The following is a 12,504-nucleotide window of genomic DNA, read 5'->3' as shown; positions in this document are numbered from 1 at the left end:
ACTGCTACCCCTGCATCTAAGGATTTGGTGACCTGGTCATAGAAGGCCACCAGGTTGGTCTGACAGGACCTGCCTCTAATGAACCCGTGTTGATTGCCCCTAAGCATAATCTCCCCTGCTGGTTCCTCGTGGACATGTGCCAGAATAATTTTCTCAAAAAGGTTGCCCAGGATTGAGGTAAGACTAACTGGCCTATAGTTTCCCAGGTCCTCTTTCCTCCCTTTTTTGAAAAATGGGAACCACATTAGCCCTCTTCCAGTCCTCTGGCACCACACCAGAGCACCATGAGTGCTCGTAAAGCCGTGCCAGGGGTCCCGCAATGACCTCAGCCAATTTAGTGTTGCCTGTTTCGCTCTGTCTTGACAAGCATGAGTGGGTTGGTTGGTTTGTTTGTTTACAATCATGTTAATTTAAGGGTAGTGGGCCTTTAATCTCTGAAGTTATAGATAATACAGCTAACATTATTTCAAATATTGCATTTGAAAGGGGCATGCTTTTGGTTTTAGACATAGTTCCATATTATTCTTCCTTATTTATGGAATGTATTGTTTAAACAATGAAATAATGAGGAAATCAGAAAAAAAAAAACTTTTGTACAATAGCTTAGAATTCTGAAGTGATAATTAAAAATGAAATATAAGTTACAATCAGTTTTTATAATTATTGTTAAGTCTGTCTGGTTAACCTGTGATTATCATCATCCTAATTGTGGGCCCAGGACCCTTTTGAGCTATTTGCTGTATAAACGCAGTAGTCTACATAGAGTTTGATAATAACTTAACTTCTACACATGCAATGCGGTTCATGAAAAGTTTTGAAGTTCAGTCAAAGCATTGGATTTTGGAGTAAAGTTTAAGGAAAACTGCTTAAAAATATTATGAATGAGTTTGAGGAGGGAAAAGGTCAGTAAGCTGTTTGGTACTGTGTTTTTGCCATTACTTTACAATGTTGATTTATCCTTTAAAATTACTAGAAAGATCTGAATTATTTAAGACTGCAACTACAGTACAAAGATTGGGACCCATAATATGCTACTACTGCAGCACCATTATGCAACAGTAATGAGAGCCATGCACATGATCAGAGGCGCAGACTCAGGAGGGACCTGGTGGCTGCCTATAAGTACACAAGGGGTGTTCATCAGGATCTGGGAGAGCGTCTGTTCACCAGAGCACCCCAAGGAAAAATAAGGACCAACGGTCATAAACTCCTACAAGACCGTTTTAGGCTGGACATAAGAAAAAATTTCTCTACTGTCCAAGCCCCCAAGACCTGGAATAGACTCCCTCCAGATGTGGTGCAGGCACCTACTCTGGATGTATTCAAGAAACGCTTGGATGCTTATCTTGCTGGGGTCCTTTGACCCTAGCTGACTTCTTGCCCCTGGGGCAGGGGGCTGGACTTGATGATCTTCGAGGTCCCCTCCAGGCTTAATGTCTATGAAATGGGAACAACTGATTCTGTACCTTCGAGAGAACTTTGTATGGGTGTGTTTGTTACCATGTTGTTTAACCATGGAAACTGAGCATGCCCATGCTCTGGATAGTAACACTAAACATATGACCTTTTTTCTCTTCCCTGTTTAAAAGTAAGTTCAATATTAAAAATATATTAATTTTACAATAGATAATCTCTGTGGTGCACCCAGATTAACATGTTGCATTTCACATTATGCTGGTTGTTTGCTTTCTTCTCTTCAGTGTTCCTTTCACATATCTTTTAAATAAGTTATTTGGATCCCACAGTGTAATTTTTACTTTGGTATTTTGGCTATTTTTGTTTTTACGTTCCTTTAGAGAGGTAAAGAGATGGTAGGGAGGTAAAAAGAAAAAGACAATTCTCTTTCTGTCAGCTGAAAAATAATATGCTTTCATGGAAAGAATGCAGCAGCTCCTCTTCAAGAGGATGATGCCCTTGATTTGAGGATCCTCTTTTTCCGATGAACTATAATGGCATGGGTGGAAATCTCCTTTCCCACTTGGTGCCAACTGGCTACTTTTTTTTAAGGAAAAAAAAAAAAAAATTGTTTCAGCCAATATGAGACCAGGCTTAGTGTCAGGTCATCTTTCTAGGATCTTTCTAACAACTGTGTAAGGAGCAAAATTAGAGTTTCGGGTCTGCAAATCCCCACAACTGTTCAGCTACAAATGATAAATGAGGTTAACTTTTTTCCTTTTCTCCCTTTTTCATAGGTAAGTCCTGCCCCCCACAGCAAGCAGAAGTGTCCAATCAATTGTCTAACCAACATAGTTTTTGGGCTCTTACTGTAGATTGACCTTTCTTTCCATTGCCTGATTGTGATTCTTGGTCCTCACCATATTGTCAAATTTGTAATCCGACAAATACTTTTGTTGGTTTGAGATCCCTGGGTGACTTCAAAATACCATGTTTCAGATTATTCTCCACTAGTTTAAAACCTTGGAATGCTAATTTGATGTGCATAGTCATTTTAGTTTTCATATAGCATATGTGGATGACTTTTTTGCAATGTATACTTATAATCTATTCCTTTACTATTTTGGGGGTTTACTCATCAAGGGCAATTCTCATTAAAGTTTTAAATTTATATGCCACAATCATTCAAGGCAATATGAACCAGTTTAGGCAACCTGTTTTCAGTATGTTTAAGAATGCCAAGTATTTGAATTCAGATCATTTTGATTGCTGTCTATAAATAATAGATTTCTATGTGATATTTAAAAATGTTTTGTACCAAATGACTTATTTTAATTAGCACTACTACAACATTGTATACCATCTCTTTTAATATTTATAAAGGATAGGTGTAGCATTATTATTTTAAATGAGAGATCTGTGGTTTTGGTTCTTTTGATGTATAGAATACACTCTCACAGCAAGTGTGCTTTACATCCTTAAGCCTCCATCAATGCCCCCCCCACCCGCATTTGCATTATCTGAACTTCATTCATCAGGAGGTTTGTTAATAGGTTCTAACCTATTCCCTTCCCTTACTTTTTTTTCTGGGAGGGGACTGGATGGTAGGAGGGTTGGAAAGACAGAAAAGTGACATTATCTTTCCTTTTGGAGCTAAATTTAATTATAGTTCTGACCACAATACCAACAATTTTCTTCTGTGTTTGCATGCAGCAAGGAGTTATGGGCGGAGACGAGGTAAATATTTACTAAATGTTTTGCTCGCCAAGTTATGGTTATGGGGGTAGGGGAAGAGAGTGCGTTTCAATTTATGATATAATATACATTTTCCAATCTTTGTAGATCATTTGTCTCTAGTAACTTGATTAATATTTTTAGTTTGCAAAATATCTTAATTTTAGAGTGATTTCCCCACCGGTACTATTCAGTTTGTTTCTTCTTAATGCTCTGAAGAAATAAATCCAGAACCTCTTTCTCATGCTTGCATGTTCTGTAGTTTGCTTTTAATTATTGTGTTATACTCCAGCAAAGGAAATAAATTTCAGGTTCTTATGTATTTGAAAATGCAAAAATTAAGTGATTCATTGTTAAAAGTATGTGTTCACGTAGGTGAGACAATTCTGCTTTTAGTAAAGTCATGAAATTTGATTGGCCAAATCAAACTGTGAACCTCTGTTTTAATAATCCTCAGTATTAATTACCTACAAAAAAAGAGCTTGATTTGGACTCCAAGTTTCACATTTTAACTGCATCTCAGCATTTAAGAATCCTCTTTTGATTTAACTGAAAGCATTTTACAAAGGGAGTAACATCCATCCAGAACATCCATGTAAAAGCACTGCTACCTATTTAGTCTTGGAGAACAATGTAAGTGAGAAATATTAAGGTAGTTGAGCACCAGAAAGTCACTAACTTTTTAAAATTAAATTAAAATTTAATTTACCATGTAATGTAGTTCATATAGTGCGGTGACTTATGTTGTGGAACCTGCTACATTGTGACCTGAATATGGAGCTGAAGTCTGATGGCTTCCTATAGAAGTTTGAAAATAAATTTCAAATTCCAGACCTTATAGAATGATTTTGTGATACCTTCAGATTCTTTTTCTTGCACAGCTAATTCAAATCCTTTTCTTGTGATGTAAAAGAAAATCAGATATAAGTTTGATAACTGGTGGCTTACTCATGGATCCTTTGAAAAAAGGCTGCTGAAAATGATTTCTTAGATTTTTAATGCCAAATTATAGGTCATGAAAATAAGTGATGTAATACTTAGTAAGACCTACTATATTTTCTCATATACAGCACTCACTGTTTTTCCAAAAATCAGCGATTGGAAATTGGGGGGAGGGGGTCTATTTTCAGTGAGGAAATTAAGGTAATAGCACCTTCTGCAGAATAAGCCTCTTTTAGGGGAAGGAAAAAGTAATGCTGCATGTCATTGTACAGATGACAGTGCAATGAGCATGTGGGGCTTTAGAAATGTTGGCTATGGACAGTAGCAGCCCTCCACCCTCTGTATGCTGTCCATGTGCAGCATTACTTCTGTCTTTCTCCTGTGAGGCTCACGCTGCAGAAACTCCCACTGATGCAGTAAGAACCTTTTGCCCCAGTACCTGGGATTCAGCTGTGTTGTATTTCTAAAGCAAAGCTGAACTCCAGGTGCTAGGACAGAAGTTCCTGCTGAATCAATTGGATGGGCCCTCAGCTGACTAAGCAGGTGCTGCTGTCTAGGACTGGGATCTCAGTTGACCTGGCTAAAATTGGCCTTCAGCTGACCACCCAACTCAGCATGAGAAGAGAAGGGTCAGGCAGTTTGGGTCAGCCATCAGCACCTGTGGTATCTTACAACTAGGGGATTAACAGAGCAGCCACAATGTTTTACCTCTCCCCATCCCTCTGAAGCTGCCTATGTTTCCCTGGGATAATACTATAAAGAAAAGATCTTTTTTTCTTGATTCTGCCTTTCAAAAACAAGGTGTGTACATTATTCAGGGGCATATTGTATGTAAGAAAATATAGTAGTTGAATATTATAATGCCAGACTTCCAGTAAGATTCTATCATTCTGAGTCTTGGAATAGTAGGCTATTCCAGGATTTAACTTGCAGGATTTAGAAGAGTTTTGTGCTTAGGTTAATTTTTTTTTTTTTTAATGAACCAGAATTACCTTTTTATTTTTTTTTCCCTTATCCCTTAAAAGATTTGTTAAATAAAGTGTTAATAATTTAGATGTCAGTTGAGATATTTTGATATGGTTTTTATTGCTTATTGAATAGAGAAGTAAAACAGTAATGGTGATACAGTTTTGGCTCAGTACCATGAATTTTAGGATCCTTGACATTAAGGCTTATTTTAATCTTTTTTTTGTTTATATGTGGCTGATCAGTTGGAAATAAAGCATACTGTGTATTCATGGTGAAATATGACGTACAATAAATTGTATCATGTATATTTATTACATGATTTTCAGGGCATAATTTTAGTTTGTGTTAAATTGTCTGTGTGTGAGGGGGGGGAATTAAAGTAGACACATTAGAATGTTGGTATGATGTTCAACAGGCGCATGGTTTCCACGTTCCTTAACTGAGGCACTAAATCATGGGGAAACAATCCATAATGAACTTGAATTTACATTTAAAGAATTCTACAGGGTTTTCATAACTAGAAAAATCTATCCTTTAGTTTTTAAATTTTAAATATTTGCCACTCCAACTCCTAGTTACATGACAGAAAGTACATTTGAAAGAACATACATTTGTTCATGTCTGCATTGCTCATATATTTGATACTGTGTTACTGCAGTTACCAGTAAAAATGATTGCAGTCAATAAGAGATCTAGAAAAGTTGGTACTCTCTCAGTACATGAAAACTGAGAATGATTGATTTAATTATTTTTATTTTTTAAAACTGTGAAGAACATTTCAGAATTGCAGCAGTTGAAGTTCCTGCCTCTCCCCCCCAAAACCCAACAAATTCTTTATACTGTTTGTTAGAATTTACAGCCTATCTTACTAAAAGCATCTGCACCAAGGCCATTCTGTCTGGCCTGCATGGCCCCTAATAGATTAATTTTTATCTGCCCTGGCTGCCTCCCAAGATGACAGGAGCCGGGGACAGTAGGATGCAGGGGAAGCTATGGCAGGACCCTGCAGCAGCAAGGCCCACCTGGCCTTACTCCTCCCCCACCAACCAGAAGCCCCTGCCTAGTAGAGACTTCTGGCCTGAGACCATGGGGCTGTTTCTGCCTGCCTGAGCCAGAGTAGGAAATTCAGGTAAGAATGGGGAAGAGGCGGGAAAGGACTGTGGGCAATCACCCCAGTCCTCAGGGCTGGCCTGCTTGGCTTCTTCTGAGTCCTGCCATCATGACCACGCAACCAGGAGCAGCTGGCTGACAAGCAGGGAAGTGGGGAAAGCCACAATAGGGGACAAGGGGGAGTGGAATCAAGTGGACGTGCGGGAGCATGGGGCCTGTGCCAATATCCTGGGGCCAACGCTGGCGGGGCCCAGAGCAGGGAGGCAGGAGCATGGGGCATGGGCTGGCAGGGATCTATGGAACTGGGCTGGGCTGCACCAGCAGAGAGAGAGGGGAGCTGGCCCAGCTCCTATATAGCCCCTGGCAGCCAGGACCCCAGGCTCCTGCTGTCCTGCTTTTGGGCCCCCCCCAGTGCAGGACACTGGCTCAGGCCCCATGCTCCTATCTGATTGTTGCTGTGTTCCCATGTGCCTGCTCTCTCCCTGTCATGTCTCGCCCAAAGGGCCCCCCCCCCCCCGCCCCAGCCCAGGACTAATACTAGCACAGGGAGGGACCAGCATGTGTAGCCTGGACCCCATGCAGACTCTGAGCAGCTGCACCAGAAAGCACTGGGAGGGGGAGGGGCTGCTTTCCCCCCATGCTGAGCAGTGGTTTGTCCTGCACTGCCACCATTGCACCTGGGTCCCAGCACCAGCTCTGGGCTTGGCTGCCCAGGGTGAACAGCAGCAGCAGTGACTGGGCAGGAACTGCTGATCTGTGCGGGGGAAAGCGGCCCTTCCCCCTCACCGCCTCTGGGCAGTTTTTGGTGCGGCCCTCCAGAGCCTGGGCTGCCAGTGGCTCCATCACCACTGTCCCTCAGCTGCCCAGCGTGTCACCGCTGCAGAGCAGCTTGCAAGTGCCAGTGATGGAGCTGCAGGGCAGCCCAACGTGCATGGGCTCCAGGCAGCTTCACCAAAAAGTGCCTGGTAAGGGGAAGGGGCTGCTTTCCCCTGTGCTGAGCAGCAGTTTCTGCTCAGCCTTGTTGACTAAGCCCAGAGCAGTCATGAGGTGCGCAGGACCATGGCTGTGTGCACTGGTCCCCGCAGCTACTCCTGCATACCCAGGGGCAGCAGGATGCACCACGGCTGTGCAGTGTGGGACATACTGGGGCTGTGTGCTGTTGGCGATGGTGGGGAGGCACCACAGAGTGCTCATGCTCTGGGCTCCCATGCGCACCCCACATACCCTCAAACCCTTCCTGCAAACCCCACAGCCACATTCTCACCTGCACACAATTGCACAACCCACAAATACCATACCCCCACCCCACAAATACTATACCCCTGACACCTCTGCACACCCTACACAGTATACAAGAGTAAGACTGTGTTTTGAGTATGCAATCACTTCTACATATACAGCACAAATGCACACAAATCGGGACAAAAATATTTTTTTAAATTAAAATATGTTGTTATCGGTGTTGGATTTTTAGTATACAATTTATTTTTTTCCCTGTTCAAAGATGCCAAACCCTTTTCCCCAAAGTAGTACTTCCAGGTATAAGGGGAGGGACTTTGAGTGGCAAAAGTCAGAGGTTAGGGGCGGAACTTCCAGTCCCGAGATGGTGACCAGGGGGCAGGGCTACCCATGTGGAACTCAACAGCTTGCCAAAACTCAGTAAATGGCCCTCCAACCAAAATAATTGCTTGCTCTTGGTCTACACATTGTCATATGGTGACACTATGATGCTGTGCTTTAGTACTTCCTTTCGGAAGTACTAAAGCACAGAGCAGTAGGGGCAGTTACTGCACCTTACTGCCATAGCATGCATAGTGTTGCTATGTTGCCATAGGACAACATGTACATGCACCCATTGGGTAAGTAAAAAACAAAACAAAAAACACAACAAAAACCACAAAACAACAAACCAAAAAAAACCCTAGACTGGGCTAACTGGTGAATATGTATTGACAGGCTTTTTTCTTTCTGTCTGAGATATAAAATCTTGCTTTGATTGCAATTGGAATACAGGACTGTGTTTTAGTTTTTATCCACATATTCCTTTTGAATTTAAGAGTGAGGTGCATCAATTTTTGTCTTTGTTTTAGTGAGTTGACAGTAAATGTTTTATGCTTTTTTGAGAACTGAGTTTACAGAGTAAATTGTTTTTTAAATTTTTTAAAACTCCAACAGTGATGAACTCTTTTCTGTAGAGTCTGTTCAGGACATCTTGGTTACTCTTAATTGTTGAACATTTTAATATGATGGTAATGCTCAGAAGTCATCTATTTTATTTGACTGGGCACAGAATTCTGATGGATCATAGTGAACAGTGGCCAGGTGCCCAAGGGCAATGGGACACATAGGGGCACTGGCATTTTGTGGCTGTTATCATGCTGCTGGTGTGATTTGTGGAGCTGCAACAGCAGCTGACCTTTTTTCTGCTCTCCATCAAGTTGATGCTCTGGGTGGCTGCCTTTATCACCTCACCCTCACTACACTATCGATATTGAGATATGATTTCTTTTGTCTTGCAGAAGGCAGGCTGGTTGGTGTCTCATGTCATGACTGTCATATTTTTACTTGTATCAGTCTATTTACTGGGCAAAAGAAATAAGACTTTAGTCTTTGTAATGCTTTGGATTATCCTTTGTCTTTTTAGCAAATGCTGTATCTATATTTTTAAACCTCAGGCACTTGTCATAGTATATGATAATCTATTTTTCCTAGCACCTCAAACCCAAGTTCTTGGGTGCATACCATCTGGGCCAGGGAATTCATTATTTTTCAGTTTATCAACCTGTTCTAGCTGCTCTTCTCTTCACATCTCAAGCTTAATAATACTAGTCAGAAAAGAGCAGGTATCTTCCTGTAATTGTGTGGCATGAAAACAATTGGAAATAAACTGCTGTAGTCTCAACAATTTCCTTCTGTTCCCTATATCTGCTTCTTTGATCCCATTGTACCTCAACAAAGCCGTTTTTGTTTTACAGGATTTCTGCTTCTCGATACTTGGCTATTTTGAAGCAAGTTTAGCCTCCAAATTTTCTTCTGATATACAGAAGACCAAAATCCATGTGCTGCTTGTGACTTGGTTAAGAATACGCTTTCCTTGTGTGTCTTTTGAAACTTTATTTCCAAAAAAAAACCCCTGTTGCTCCAGGCTTTGAAATATTTATTCTCAAAATCTATCTCCATTGTGACATCATTAAGTACAGACATGCGTGGGTCAAAATTCCCTTGATGTTTTAATAGACTTTTTAATAGATTTGTTATAATAGATTTTACATTTTTGATCTTTCAGCATTGTTCACTTGGTTTTTCTTGGGGGTTTTTCTTGATCCAGTATTCTATTGACATAGTTACCTTGGGTTTTTTACCCATACAGATTCAATCCTGTTTTTATTGTTGATCAGTTTTTATTTCATGAAGAACTGTGGAATCGTTTTGATACAGGACTGCTCTTCTCACCTCTCTGACCTAATCTGTCCTTTCTGTGTAGCCTATAGCTAGATATTCCAGTGTCCTGTGGATTTCTTTCATTTCATCATGTTTCAGAGCCTATTTATCTCAAGGTCTTTTTCCATTTTTAGACATTCTAGTTCATCCTTTGTTGCTTTTAAGTGTCTCTCATTTTGCTAGTTTTATTTTTAGCCATATGTCAATCTTTAGCCTGACACCTTTGTCAATCCAACAGGATTTACCTCTGATCTTAACCCATGCTTGTCCCACTTTAGCTGGTTTGGGACCTAGAGTTACTCACAACCCTAACTGGCCAGTTGGACAGTGGGTGGCTTTGCTTTGGACCCCAGGAATACCCGATGCTGGACCTTGGTGCTCAGCTAAGCACTAGAATTCATGCTGAGCAGCTTTGGCCCTGGTTTAGACCCATGGCTGTTGCCTGTTTGATCCTGAGGATGAAGTGGGAAAGGGCTGTACCCCAGACCCTGGAGCTACGCCATGCTCTGAGGCTCACCAGTACCTTTAAAGAGCTGTAAAAATCCAAGGCTGCAGGGTAAGGATCGTTAAGGTGCCAGCTCTTGGTGAACCCACAACCTCATGAAGGCAGTGAGTAGATTGTCATTATTGGGACCGAGGCAGCTGCCAGCTAGGTTCTAGACCTGGGGCTGCCCAGGTCCCAGAGTTGACAATCAGTTCATTGTTGGGATTAGGATGATGGGATATGCTACACATGTTATGTCACCACATAAACCAGCCACAAAGAAGTTACATACTTTTTTTGAACAATAAATGTGGCTGGTTTGCTATTTTATGGTGCTTTAAGTTCAATGAACACGTGGCACGTTCATATGTATGGTGTGATTTAACATGTTAATCCCATCAAAGCTATAATGTGTGCCAATAGCATAAATGTTAAGAAATCCAGTCTTTTCATCCAGTAAGCAAGTTACTAAATGATTCTTTTGGTTTACCCCCCATTTGCAATGTTCAAATATTGTACTCTTATTATCTTTTGTTCTTAATACCTCCTTGCATAAATCCCTCACCATGTGAAGAAAACATGAGGCTTTTTAGAACCAGGAGGGGGGTTCCATATACATCTCTCCAAGACGTGAGACCAGCTTCTTTAACTTGATTCAGGGAAATAAATTCTGAATCCAGTATTTTTGAGAGAGTGAAATCAGAATTTAAAACAGGGTACTGGGTTGTGCTAGCTATACTTTTTTTCTTTGTGTAGAAGGTAAGAATTTTGGTAGTTTCTCTGCCTAATAAAGGCTTCATATATTTTAATTAGGCTGCTTGCTTCGCCTAACTGCCCATCTTCATGGTCTCCTATGCTTACTTTGTCATCTGCTTCTGCTCAGACCAGGCCTATCCTCACATTTGATGGTGTAAGGCTTTTGCTCCACTTAAATTAGGTTAAAACACTCCAAAATATTTTGAAAGAAACATTTTGTAGCATTAATGGAATGGCCTGAATGTTGGGTTGTTTCACGTTAATTTAGAAAAATCAGTGAAAATAGTTTTTACTGTAAATGTCACAATATGGATTTCACTATGTCCCAACTTCAAATATATTTTAGAGTTCTACATATAACAATAATAGACAATGTTGGCCAATAACTTCCTTGCCTTTTGAAAGCCAGCCTTAATCATAAAACATGGTTTTCAGGTTCATTGCTAAAACCCTTATCTCATGTTAGAAGAAATAAATACTTTTTTCTCCAGAATGACTGCTGAACTGTAGCTTTTAAGAAATGTAAACAATGCTAACAGTAAAATGCTTTCTTGAATTGGCAAAGAGGGAATACATTTAGTAGAAAGGCTGTGCTTAAGTTGAGGGAGACATTTACAGGTGAACTACTCTAACAGAAACTTATTGCAATTCTGTGCTTCCTGATTTAACTAGAGAAGTAAAGAGATAATGGAATTATACACTTAACACACATTATCATGTGCTTTTATTGAACTGAAAAGTGATCCATCCATCTACATGGAAGTGGACCCTTTTATATAAAAAAAAAAAAAAAATGGCTGCTGGTGTTTCTTCACATGCTTGTTAACTAATTTTATAAACTAGTTGATGGGCATCAACTTTTGAAAGACTTGCTACTAGGATTCCTCTTGCATGTGTAACCATTCATAACGTTTACTTCTGTCAATAAACTAACCCACAACCATTGTACTTGTTATGGTAGGAGACAGAATGGGTGGTTCTGTTTACAGAGTGAGGCCCTTTTGAGTGAACTGCAAATTCTGTTAAGCTAAAGAAAAACAGAAGACTGAAGCAGGCTTTGTTTCTTAGTGGAATATTTGCTTTTCCAGAAAAGAATTTTAACTATAGAAACTCAAAATCTGTTACAGGCCGGTCTTCACTCTTTCCTTTTGAAGATGGCTTCCTAGACGACAGTCATGGTGATCAGTCTTTATCATCAGGTCTCAGCTCTCCAACTCGCTGTCAGAATGGTGAAAGAGTGGAACGCTATTCTAGAAAGGTGTTTGTTGGAGGTTTGCCTCCTGACATTGATGAAGGTACTGTGAACAAGTGATGTCTGCCATTGATAAGAAGTGGGAGTTAGTTCTTTTTATGTAGAGAATAAGTAAAAATGTGGCTTTTCCTAACTACGTTATGTGGTTAGTACTACTTTGTTACAAAAAGCACAAGTTTTGAAGTCTACTTGGAATTTTTTGCTGATTACTGTAAATTGGAAGTAGCTGAGAGTCTCTGGAGAAGAGCGGGATTAATAATCACTTACAGGAATATTTTGTAACCTCGATAGGAATGGCATTAGTTGTATCTATGTACATGAAATGAAATGAATGGAAACCCATGGCTAAATGAATGTGAAAAACCCTCAGTAGCTCAGGAACACTCCATCTCGTTACCTGTTTCCCCATTCCCCCTTCCCC

At 40.4% G+C, this 12,504-nt stretch overlaps 1 protein-coding gene across 7 annotated transcripts in view; it reads left to right on the top strand.

The window, feature by feature from the left end:
- The window catches only part of CPEB3 (cytoplasmic polyadenylation element binding protein 3), a 175,493-nt gene that overhangs the window by 114,901 nt on the left and 48,088 nt on the right, over positions 1-12,504 (top strand). For 4 of the 7 annotated variants that reach the window (XM_019556094.1, XM_019556095.1, XM_019556097.1 and 1 more), the window contains exons 5-6: positions 3,109-3,132; positions 11,959-12,126. The exons of 1 other annotated variant lie outside the window; for it this stretch is intronic. In XM_019556094.1, coding sequence (XP_019411639.1) covers positions 3,109-3,132; positions 11,959-12,126 — 192 coding nt within the window. The remainder of the gene's footprint in view (positions 1-3,108; positions 3,133-11,958; positions 12,127-12,504) is intronic. 2 more of the 7 variants (XM_019556098.1, XM_019556096.1) reach the window with 1 other exon arrangement.

This window comes from Crocodylus porosus, unplaced genomic scaffold, assembly GCF_001723895.1.
Source record: "Crocodylus porosus isolate Cpor-Errol unplaced genomic scaffold, CroPor_comp1, whole genome shotgun sequence".
In the NCBI taxonomy this organism is placed as follows: Eukaryota; Metazoa; Chordata; order Crocodylia; family Crocodylidae; genus Crocodylus; species Crocodylus porosus.
This window is presented reverse-complemented; position numbering and strand designations above follow the sequence as displayed.